The 12,276-nt window shown below is 38.9% G+C and overlaps 1 protein-coding gene across 5 annotated transcripts in view; it reads left to right on the top strand.

The window, feature by feature from the left end:
• Positions 1–9,681: 9,681 nt before the first annotated feature.
• The window catches only part of RALGAPA1 (Ral GTPase activating protein catalytic subunit alpha 1), a 246,382-nt gene continuing 243,787 nt past the window's right edge, over positions 9,682–12,276 (top strand). For all 5 annotated transcript variants that reach the window (XM_081146267.1, XM_081146266.1, XM_081146269.1 and 2 more), the window contains exon 1: positions 9,682–10,280. In XM_081146267.1, coding sequence (XP_081002393.1) covers positions 10,175–10,280 — 106 coding nt within the window. In that variant the 5' untranslated portion in view covers positions 9,682–10,174. The remainder of the gene's footprint in view (positions 10,281–12,276) is intronic.

Here is a 12,276-nt window from a genome sequence, read left to right on the forward strand (position 1 = left end):
AAAATCCAACACCCATTTTTGATAAAAACTCTCAGCAAAGTGGAAATATAGGGATCATACCTCAACAGAATAGAGGCCATATACGACAAACCTACAGTCAACATCATATTCAATGGGCAAAATCTAAAAGCATTTCCCCTAAGAAAAGGAACAAGACAGCGGTGTCCATTTTCACCACTCTTATTCAACGTAGTACTCAAAGTCCTAGCCACAGCAATCAGACAAGAAGAAAACATAAAAGGCATCCAAATTGGAAAGGAGGAAGTAAAACTGTCATTATTTGCAGATGATGTAATATTATACAAAGAAAATCCTAAAGACTCCAGCAAAAATCTACTAGATTTAATAAATGAATTTGGCAAGGTAACAAAATGCAAAATTAACACCCAGAAATCAATGGCATTTTTATACACCAATAATGTACTCTCAGAAAGAGAAACAAAAAAATATCCCATTTACCACTGCAACAAAAAGTTAAGATACTTAGGAATAAACTTAACCAAGGATGTAAAAGACCTGTACTCGGAAAACTACAGGACGTTACAAAAAGAGATAGAGGAAGATATAAACAAGTGAAAGAATATACCGTGTTCATGGATTAGAAGAATTAACATCATTAAAGAGTCTATACTACCCAAAGCAATCTATAGATTCAATGCAATTCCTATTAAAATACCAACAGCATATTTCACAGATCTAGAACAAACACTTCGAAAATGTATGTGGAACCAAAAAAGACCTCAGAAAGCCACGGCAATCTTGAGAAAGAAGAACAAAGTTGGAGGGATCACAATACCAGGTATCAAGTTGTACTACAAAGCCGCTGTAATCAAAACAGCCTGGTACTGGCACAAGAACAGACAAACAGACCCGTGGATCAGAATAGAGAACCCAGAAATCGATCCAAGACATTATGCTCAATTAATATTTGACAAAGGAGGCATGAGTATACAATGGAGTACAGACAGTCTCTTTAAAAAATGATGTTGGGAAAATTGAACAGGTATATGCAAAAAAATGAAACTAGACCACCAATTTACACCATACACAAGAATAAACTCAAAATGGATAAAAGACTTGAATGTAAGATGTGAAACCATAAAAATCCTAGAAGAAAATGTAGGCAATGAAATTTCAAGACATCTCTCCTAGAAATATGTTTTCCGATACATCTCCTAGGGCAAGAGAAACTAAGGAGAAAATAAACAAATGGGACTACATCAAAATAAAAAGCTTCTGCACAGCAAAAGAAACCATCAACAAAACAAAAAGGGAGCCTACTGTATGGGAGAACATGTTTGCCAATGACACATCTGATAAAGGGTTAATATCCAAAATATATAAGGAACTCATACAACTTAACAAAAGGAAGACAATCCAATTAAATGTGGGGAAAGGACCTAAATAGACATTTCTCCAAAGAGGACATACAGATGGCCAAGAGATATGTGAAAAAATGCTCAAAGACACTAATCATCAGAGAGATGAAAATTTAAAGGACAATGAGGTATCACTTCACACCTGTTAGAATGACTACCATCAACAAATGAACAAATGGCAAGTGCTGGCGAAGATGTGGAGAAAAGGGAACCCTGGTACGCTGCTGTTAAGAATGCAGACTGGTGCAGCCATTATGAAAAACAGTATGGAGGTCCCTCAAAAATTTAAAATTGAACTGCCATTTGACCCAGTGATTCCACTTCTAAGAATACATCCTAAGAAACCCAAAACATCAATCAAAAAGAACTTATGCACCCCTATGTTCATGGCAGCACAATTTCCAATAGCTAATATCTGGAAGCAGCCCAAGTGTCCTTCAGTAGCTGAGTGGATAAAAATGCTGTGGGACATTTATACCATGGATTACTAGGCAGCTGTAAAAAAGAAGGATCTCTTATCCTTTGGGACAGAATGGAGGAAACTGGAGAGTATTGTTTTAAGTGAAATAAACCAGTCAGAGAAAGACAAGTACCACATGATCTCACTCATATTTGGAATGTAATAAACAAAATAAACTGATCAACAAAATAGACGGAGAGGCCTGGAAGCATGGAACCAACTGAGGGATCTCAGAGGGAATTTGGGAGTGGGGGAGTATGTGGGGAGAGATTAATCAAAGAACCTGTATGTTTACACGCATAACCCATGGACACAGACTTTGCTATGGGGAAGGCATGTGGGTGGGTTGGATGAAGAATGGAGCGGATCAATATGGGGAAAAGAGGACATCTGTAATACTTTCAACAATAAAGATACATTTAAAAAAAATAAATGATCTGTAAATATCAATTAAATCCATCTGATCTAATCTATCATTTATAGTCGCTGTTTTCTTGATTTCTTTGTCTGGAAGATCTATCCAGGGGTGTCAATGGGGTGTTAAAATCCCCTACTATGACTGTATTGTTGTCAATCTCTCAAAGTCCTCCAAGAGTATTTTTAAATATATCTTAAGTAGGTGTTCCTACTGGGTGTATATATGTTTACATGGATTGTAATTTCTTGTTGGATATACCCCTTTATTATTATATCCCTTTAGTATTACGTAGTTTCCATCTTTGTCTCTATTATGGTCTTTGTTTTGAAGTCTATTCTTTCAGATGTGAGCATTGTTACCCTACCTTTTTTTTAAATTTCCATTTGCATGGAATATTTTTTTCCATCCTTTCACTTTCTGTCTGTGTGAATCTTTTGCTCTGAGGTGGGTCTCTTGTAGACAGTATATATATATGGGTCATGTTTATTATCCATTCAACTACCCTATGTCTTTTGATTAGAGCATTTAACCTATTTACATTTAAAGTTGTTATGGATAGGTCCTTACTTATTGCCATTTTTATTCTTTATGCCTATGTTCCCTCACCCCCCCCCCCCTTCTCATTTCTTCTTCTCCTTTCAACAGTCCCTTTAGCATTTCTTGCAATTCTGTTTTGGGGGTAATTCCTTTAGCCTTTTTTTTTTTTTTTGGACTGGGAAGCGCTTTATTTCACCTTCAATATTGAATGACAGCTTTGCTAGATAGAACAGACTTGCTTCCAGATCTTTGCTTTTCATTACTTTGAATACTTCATTCCATTCCCTTCTGGCCTGTAGTATTTTTGTTGAGAAATCAGCTGGAAGCCTTATGGGAGCTCTCTTGTAGGTAACTGACTGTCTCTCTCTTGCTGCCCTTAAGATTCTCTCTTTGTTTTTAACAGTTGCCATTTTAATTATGATGTGTCTAGGTGTGGGTCTCTTTGTGTTCATCTTAATTGGGACTTGCTGTGTTTCCTGAATTTGTGTGTTTTCCTTCACCAGGTTAGGGAAGTTTTCTGTCATTATTTCTTCAATAGGTTCATCCCTTGCTCACTTTCTTCTACTTCTGTCACCCCCATGATGGGGACATTGTTCCATTTCATGTTGTCCCAAAATTCCCTTAAACTCTCATTTTTTTTAATTTTAATTTTTTGTTTTTTTAAACATACCTTTATTGATTTCAGAGAAAGAAAGGGAGAAGGGGAGAGCAGAGGCAGAAACATCAATGATGAGAGAGTTGTCACTGATTGGTGGCCCCCTGCACGCCCCTGACTGGGAATCGAGCCCACAACCTGGGCGTGTGTCCTGACTGGGAACTGAACTGAGATCTGGTTCATGGGTTAATGCTCAACCACTGAGCCACAGCAGCCGGGCGCAAAGTACTGTTTTTAAACCTAATTTTGGCAAAAGTATTGCAGCTCTCTTTGCTGAATTTTTTAATTCCTCTATGCTGATCAAATATTTCATTGTATTTTGGAAAGGGCTAGTGCTATTGTTACCACAGTTATCTAGTTATTAATAGGAAGACAGCAAGGGAAGTCAGACATTGTTAAGCAGCGTCAGCTGGGTACATTGAGCCTATCTGCTTTGCCAGGAAGCTACAGCTTCACACACACTCCAGGGGAAGCCAGCATTGCCAGGTCAAGGATTAACACCCCTCCATTCCCTCACCTCTGGTACTGGATTGCTGGGAAAGCAGAAGCACATAAGGACATGAACGACAGAAGTCAAAATTGCACAGGGGGAGGTGACTGACCATAGGGACTTGTCAGTCTAACCTGGGAAAAAGATCTTTGGCTAGGGGGTGGATCTCATGGAAGTCTGCAAGAACGTGGGAAATTGACTGGTTATTTTGACAAAGCTCCTGATTAAAACCTCAGGGGAACAAAGAAGCTCTCTCTCTTCTCCCTCCCTTCCCCCCCATCCTCCTTTCTCCTCTTTCCCTCCCCCTACTCCCAGGTCTTTCTCTGTGACCTGCACTGGGCTCTCTCCTGCCCAGGAACATGCAGCCATGAGGGTCTAGTGGCCATCTGGGGCCTGTGGAAGACTGCGTGGGCTTCAAAGGACTAAGATGAAGCAGAAACTCTGGAAACTGTCTTTTATTTTGGCCCTGCTGAAGACATGGTTGGGCTTTTTCCATGGTGGGACAGAAGGAGATGGGACATTGGAAACCCAGGGGCAGGGGTAGACTTCCCAAATAAATCCTGCCATAAGACCACCATCTCTCATCCCATGGAAGAGCCTATTACCCACCCACAACACTATGGGTGAGAACATAGGAGGAAAACAGTTCTGCAAACAAACAGGCTCACTCTTAATGAAATTATTTTATAGAGGAGCGTTTCCAAGAACAATTTTAAATGCCGAATTTCACTTATATTTTTCAGCTACTGCAGATTCTTTGGATGATTCCATCAATGTAATAGGATACCAAATTTTTCTTTGCAGAGGAAAAAGTGACAACATATCCACGTTTACATGGGGTGCAAATAAGGAAAAGAGGATTAAAAAGAATACAAGTAATAGAAAGGAAACCAAGATTAATTTTGTAGAAAACATATATAGTTCTGCTTAAAAATCTTTTTGTTGTCAAGTTGTTTGCAGCAAAAAAGCTGGGATATGATATAACAAACAGAAAAAATATATGAAAGAAAACACATAAATAGTATGTGGAAATAATTCTTAGTAATAGAGTTAGGAAACAATAAATTGCCCCAACTGTAGCCTCCAAGTTTATCTTTCTGTTTGAGTCTCTGGTGACCACAACTTATGCTCATTTTCACAGATCAATCATGGAACTATTAAGTAAAGGCTAACATTCTTTTTCTTTTCATTTTCTCCCATTCTTTGTATCCTTATTCTTGTCTCAACCATGTACCACACTCTGATATTTTAAGACCCTAATAGCAATTTATTCCCCACTGTTTAAATAGACCGACATAAAAGATTTTTTAAAGCCCACCTCAAACTTGAAGGAAAGCACGGAAGACATTCCCCAATGAATCGGAGCCTGGAAAGTGGAAGATTGTCTTTGCTTACCTTCCGGTCTGCTCCTGTCTTTGTCCTGATCCCATCATCCTCTCTGCTCCTCTCGTGTCCCCCCCACAAGCAGGTTACTGTTCCTGAATTGACAGTAAGAACAGCAACTTTATTACATGTGCATAAATTCAGTAAGCATTTGATGAGTGCCTACTATTTACTCATTCTTTCCATGAAAATGCCTACCACATGCCTGGTACCATTGAGAGGGCAGAGAGACAGACAGACACAGAAAGGAAGACAGAGAGAGGGGGAAAGAGGGAAACAGAGAGAGAAAACCACCCTTGGAACCTTGGCTTGTGAGATTATAGTCCAATATAAGGGAGATGAAGCATAGAATGACTACAACAGAGTGTGGTGAATGTCATGGCAAAGACAAAAGGGGAGGGCTGCAATATTATTTACAAGCAATTTTATTTTTGGTTTGCTTTTTTAAATTTGTAATCCTTATTCTGCCTAGAAGAATATCTTTAAAATGTGTAAATCGGGGTTTTTCCTATCGCAAGGGATTGAAACTGGCTTGAGCAAAATAAGGACTTTATTGGCCTGTGAAATAAAAAAGATCACCGTACTTAGGCAAGCTGGATCCAAATGCCCAAACAATGTTACCAAGACTCACTCTATTCCTTTCTAATTATCTTCTCTGTTCTTAGATTTTTGGCTTTATCCTCAACAATTCTTTTCACATGTTGTTTCCTAGCAGTTCCAAGCCATCATCATGGAAAAAGAGTTTCTCTTTTTCAATACTTGTAGGAGTTTTATTGAACTGACCTGGTTATGTCCCCAAGGCAAACACATTTGCTTTGCCCAGGGTGCTAGAATGCTCAAGTCTTACTGGGACAGTGGAGCATGAAATCAAGTAAGACCAAGAGAGAGGGTGTGGATTTCCAAAGGAAAACCTGGATATGATTATCAGGCACATAAACCAATATATATCCACTGCAGCCCGGCTGGGCATGGCTCAGTGGTTGAGTGTCGACCTAGGATCCAGGCCATCGAGATTAGATTCTCAGTCAGGGCACATGCCCAGGTTGCGGGCTCAATCAATGACTCTCTCATCATTGATGTTTCTATCTCTCTCTCTCCCTCTCCTTTCCTCTCTCTGAAATCAATAAAGATATATTAAAAAAAATATATATATATATGTATATATATATATATATATATATATCCACTGCAATCAATGTAGCTAATTACCTTTTTTTCCCCATCTCCACTTCAATAAGTGCTCTTTAGAAAGGGTAAGTGACCAGGTCTGCTTTTCCTATGTCATCTTAACAGACTTAGAGATTCTGGTCATAATCAGTATGAAGTGGGAGCAAAATATAAAATCTGGACATGCATCTAGCTTCCTTGAAGTTATTACCTCAATGTGGGTTTTATTCTTTGATCTGAAGTGCTATATACATTTCCTGACTGTAAGACATATTCTTAAACAAATACATATCTATAAACTATGCTCCACCTCTTCCAAAAGAAATGATGTCTTCATTTATCCATGCCACTTCTTCATTAACACTAACTTTATTAAAGTACTGAGAGAAGATAAGACTATTGGTCTGGCCCGGCTGGGCGTGGCTCAGCGGTTGAGCATCGACCTAGGATCCAGGCAATCAGGGTTCGATTCCCGGTCAGGGCACATGCCCGGTTTGCGGGCTAGGCAGCTGATCAATGACTCTCTCATCATTGATGTTTCTATCTCTCTCTCTCCCCCTCCTTTCCTCTCTCTGAAATTAATAAAGACATGTTTAAAAAAAAAAAAAAAAAAAGACTTGGTCTGTGTGAGGTTTTTTTAAGAACTCTTAAAATTTTCTTAGAGAGTATGCTCAAATCCTGCTAGGATGTGAGGGTGGGGAGTAAATTACTGTCATTTGTAGCACACATGGCAAGAAATGGTGAAACTCTGAACCTGAATAAAGGTTGTGATAATGGAGAGAAGAGGATTGAATTGAGAAATATTTAGGAAGTAGAATCATCAGGTGTTGGTAACTGACTGGACAAGAGAGAAGGAGAAGAAGCCTTAAGATGATAGTAATTTCTAAATTGAAAACCTGGGCTGATAATGGTATTATCAATGAAGATATTTGATGAAGAAGGATAAGGTTTGGGAGGAGGCAGGACAAAGGCTACAAGTACAGTTTTGTATATATACGAAATTTGAGTGGTTTGTGGAGCCTCTAAATGGCGAGGTCCAATTAGTATGTCAGAAAAGAGACATGGATTACAGGCAGGGACACGAGTGTCTAAAATTACCAAATAAATGATAGTCAGAATCATGGGATCAGACAACTCTTCTATCATCAAAAGAAACCATTTTGTAATGTAAGCATAACAATTTAAATATCAAAAAATACTTATTCTGTGCCATAGTAGAACATAAAGACAAATTTTTAATAAAACCCGTGTTTTAAGGAATTTCTACATATACATCTTAATTTACTTTGTGAGTTTAAAATTGTTACATAGAATTCTTAATTTTCTTTAAAAACTTGTTTTTTAAATTTTAAAAGCAATATATATTTTTTGGTAAAAAAATAAACTAAGCAAACTATAAAGAAATTGAAAATCACTTGCAATTATACTTGACAGATATAATCACAATTTTAGAGTATTTTTAAATCTTTTTTCTAACTATATTTTATATGCATAATTTTTCACAATTTTGATAACATACATATTTTCAGTTTGGGTATCTGCTTTTTCACTTAACATTGCCTTGAGTATTTTCCATGTCATTAAAAAGTTTTCACATTAATAATTTTCATGGATGTATAACATTCCACCTTTTGGACAATCATCTCCTTTCTGATAGACATTCATATTGTTTCCAGTCTTTCAATGTTATCAATTATGCTTTAATATTTTTACATAAATATTTTTCCCATTTCTGATTTTTTTTTAGAATATTCTAAAAGTAGAACTAATGAACCAAGGTATATAAATATTTTGTGTCTTGATACATGCCAATTTGTGTGTGTGTGTGTGTGCGAGAGAGAGAGAGAGAGAGAGAGAGAGAGAGAGAAAACAGATTTGTTGTTCCACCCATTCATGTGTTCATTGGTTGACTATTGTATGTGCCATGACTGGGGATGGAACCTGAAACACTGGCATAGCAGGACTATGTTCCAACCAGCTGAGCCACCTGGCCAGGACCATAATGCCGAATTTTAATTCCCAGTAAGCTTGTAGTAATTAAAGCTTCTTCGGAGCAAGCAGTAGGAGTGTCTGCTGTCACACTCACCATCAATAAGATAGCTAATTTAAAAACAATCTTTACTAATTTGACTGATTAAAACATTACATTATTGTTAAAAATGAATTATGTATATTCAGTAAAAGGAGCCAGACCAAAAATAAATGAATAAAAGAGTATACTGTATGCTTACATTTTTACAAAACTTGAAAATTCAAACTCTAAGTGACAGAAACTCAGTGGTTGCCTGGGGACCATGGGTGGGGGAGTGGGAGGAAGAGATAACAAAGGGGCAAGAGGAAACTTCGAGGGGGTGATGGATATGTTCACTATTTTGATTGTTGTGATGTTTTTATGGTTGTATGTAAACGTCAATCTTACCAAATTGTACACTTTGAAAATGTGTAGTTTATTGTCTATCAATTACACCTTAATAAAACTATTTAAAATTTGTTTTATAATATTGTTTTAATCTGATTTTTGAAATTACTAATGAGCGTATTTTTCGTTTTAGTTATGATTATACACTTCTGTGATTTTTTTTCCCATGTTCTCTACTAATTTTTCTACCTGTGCCTTAATTTCCTCCTGGATTTGTGATCTCTTTACGTATTAGGAAAATTCACCCTTAAAGTTCTCCATATTTATTTTCCCTGTAATTTTTCTGGTTCAGCATTCATTTGAGAGAACCCATTTATTTGTACAAGGTAATTTTAACCAAGAGGACGTACTATAACCCTACAAATCTTTAAACTACAGTAAATTCTCAATCATCACTTTGCAAAACAAAAATCCTTTAAACAAAATTCAAATTAGTAAATGAAGGGGTGTTACAACCAATGCCTTCAGAATTGGCATCTAAAATACACTGCACGTCTGCTTTGAGATTTTGGAGTTATCTTAAGTTACTATTATATAGTAAACAGCAGAGATGAAGGAGCTTTATAAACAAAAAGTATACGATACTACTCTGGGAGTTCGGCTAGGAATCACTTTGCTTAAAATAACGGACGCAGTAATTACCTCCTCTTTCCCGGGCTCCTCCTTTAGCTGCTTACACAGGAAACCAAAGGGGGGGGATAATATCACGGATGATCTCACGCTGGCATGACGTCAAGAAAATTTGACGTCAGACGTCAGAGGGCGGTTGCCACGGGGACCATGCTCCACTGACGGCAGAGTCGTGAAATCCCCTACACTCAGTCTCTCTGCGAGGTCTAAGCTGCTAAAGACGCTTTAACCTTAAGGGGGCCTCAGGGAGAGAGGAATAGTGTTGCTGCTGCCGAGAGCCCCACCCCCGCGGCTCCAGTCCCGGGCTCCGGCCTGTGGCTGCGAGCGGCCGCCGCAGGAAGCGGGCGGCGGCGGCCGGCGACCTACCCAGGTCTCCCTTGCTCCATGCACTGCTGGGAGAAGGGATCCGCCATATTGGAGCCGGAGCCGAAGGTTCCTTGCAGCCGCGGCGCGAGGCGGGTGGAGGTGGCGGCCCCGGCCTGGATCTGGGAGGAGTCGGCTGCTCCGGGGCCCGCAAGGTTGGGGAGTGAATGAGCGGCTCACGCTAGTCTCCTCCCCGCCCACTCCCTCCACTTTCCGCCGCCGGGACCGGGCCGGGCGGGGGCTGGAGACTGCCGTGGCGGCAGCAGCCGCAGGATGTTCTCCAAGAAGCCGCACGGGGACGTGAAGAAATCTACCCAGAAGGTGCTGGACACCAAGAAGGACGCGCTGACCCGCCTCAAGCACCTGCGATGCGTCATCGGTGAGGAGCGAGGGGTGGCGGCGCCCAGAGGCCTAGGTTGCCCGGCCTTCCCTCTCCGGGACTCTCCCCGGGTCCTGGCGCGGTGCGGGAGGAGAGGATGAGGCGTCGCCTCTGGACGGAAGCGGGAGGGCGGTTAATTTGGGAAGAGAAAACTTGGCAGTTGTCAAAACTAATCACCACTGACACAAGGTTATCTAATTTTGAGTTAATAGTCTGAAATCATTTTTTGAAACTAGTGTTATTCTAAAAACTTAGGTCTTTTTTAGACTTTCGTAGACTTGGTACTGTGGATAATGGTGTTTATAGGATATGTTTGTCAGATAGATGACTACCGTCATCCCTACCCAAGTGAAAAGAAAATAAACTCTCAGACTACGTAGACTTTAATCTTTCAAGTTTCTAGGCTAATAAGGGCCAGGAGGAAGCAGTTACACCTTTTTGGGAAGTGGGCGGCTCCCAAAAAGCTTGTGGGAAAGAGCCCCGCCCTTTATTAATGCACCGTTTTCGTCACTACTGTCTAAATGAGAGAACTATTAATTATAACAAACAAGGTAGTTTATAGCTTCCTATGTTTCTAGAGAATTACATAGAATTCTACTTTTACTTAATTAAAAATTTCTTACGTCTGTTTCCCTCTACTTCTGTTTTGCTGGCAAACCAAAGAGTGCTCTGAGTTTTGAATATAGTGTTAAAGGAATCTTGGATACTGGGTCATTTCGTAGACTGATAAAGGCTGTAGTAATAGTTATAAAATACCTGGTCCAGTACTTGGGTCTTTTTGATGAAAGAAAGTTAGTTTGCCTGAGTTAATACAGAGAGTTAATGGCAGAATGCAGTTTTGAATCCAAATGTCTGAATCTTAATTTAGAATTTATCTCAAGCTTTTTTCCTAATGAGTTATTTTGAAAAGTGACGCTTATTCAATGATGTAAGTCCCTTATTTGAGGTGCCTTTTTCTCTACTATACCATACCACACCACAGTACCAGGATACCACAAGTAACACCTAACATTTGTATAGTGCTTTACTGTTTACAAAATGATTTCACATAAATTATAATTAATCCTCACAATAACCTACAGGTAGATATTACCCTCCATTTTTTACTAACGAGAAAGCTGAAGTTTGGGAATGTTTGAGTGGTCATCCAGGTAGTAGGAGGCAGAGCCAGAACTGGAACCCACATTCCATATCTCCAGTTTGTTTTTTACTCTTTCTACATTTATGACAGCAAATCTTTATCACAAGTAAGTTGTATTTATTCCTGTGGAATAGTAAGAAAGCAATTAAATCCAGTTTAGTGGTATAAAAAGAAACCCAGTTTTCAAGAAAATATAAATTTTCTAAATGTAGTTGAGATTGTGAGCTTTTAATTTCTGTTCTTCATTCTACTTGAGAGTTAACTCATTAAAGAAAAGATTTGGCTGAGAGTGAGACAAAGAATGTGTGAATGTAGGAGCTGTATCACAGATAATGGAAGTTTGAAATTGAAGACTTAATGGAATTTGACACTTACTTGGGATAAACTGTAGGTTGGGTAATTGCAGAGCTATAAAGTTGAGTTCCAGTGTAGTATGAACATTTCCTAAATTAAGCCATACAACTTTAACTTTAGAGTGAAGGAATGGTTCATACATACTTCTTTGGCAGAGAAGTTTCTTCCATGTGGGAGAGGAGACATGGTCTAAATTAAGACGTCACACATGTCGCATATTTTGTCTGGCCTGGCTTCCGCGTTTTGAAAACAAAACAATAATTTAAAAAATACAAATCCTTTTCCTTTTTCAGTAATTTATGGGCTTTTTAGAGCATATACCGTATATAAATATTTAAAACATCCTTAAGAACCTTCAAATAGAAAACATTGTGCTTTCAGATTTCCTGCCCTATGCCTGGAGGAGGTTCATGTTTGGAGACATTTTTGCTTGTCAAAAATTGGGGGAGGTGCTTCCAGCATCTAGTGGGTAGCAGGAATGCTGGAGAGAAAAAATCTTAC

The sequence above is a fragment of the Miniopterus schreibersii genome, assembly GCF_964146895.1.
Source record: "Miniopterus schreibersii genome assembly, chromosome: 1".
NCBI lineage: Eukaryota > Metazoa > Chordata > Mammalia > Chiroptera > Miniopteridae > Miniopterus > Miniopterus schreibersii.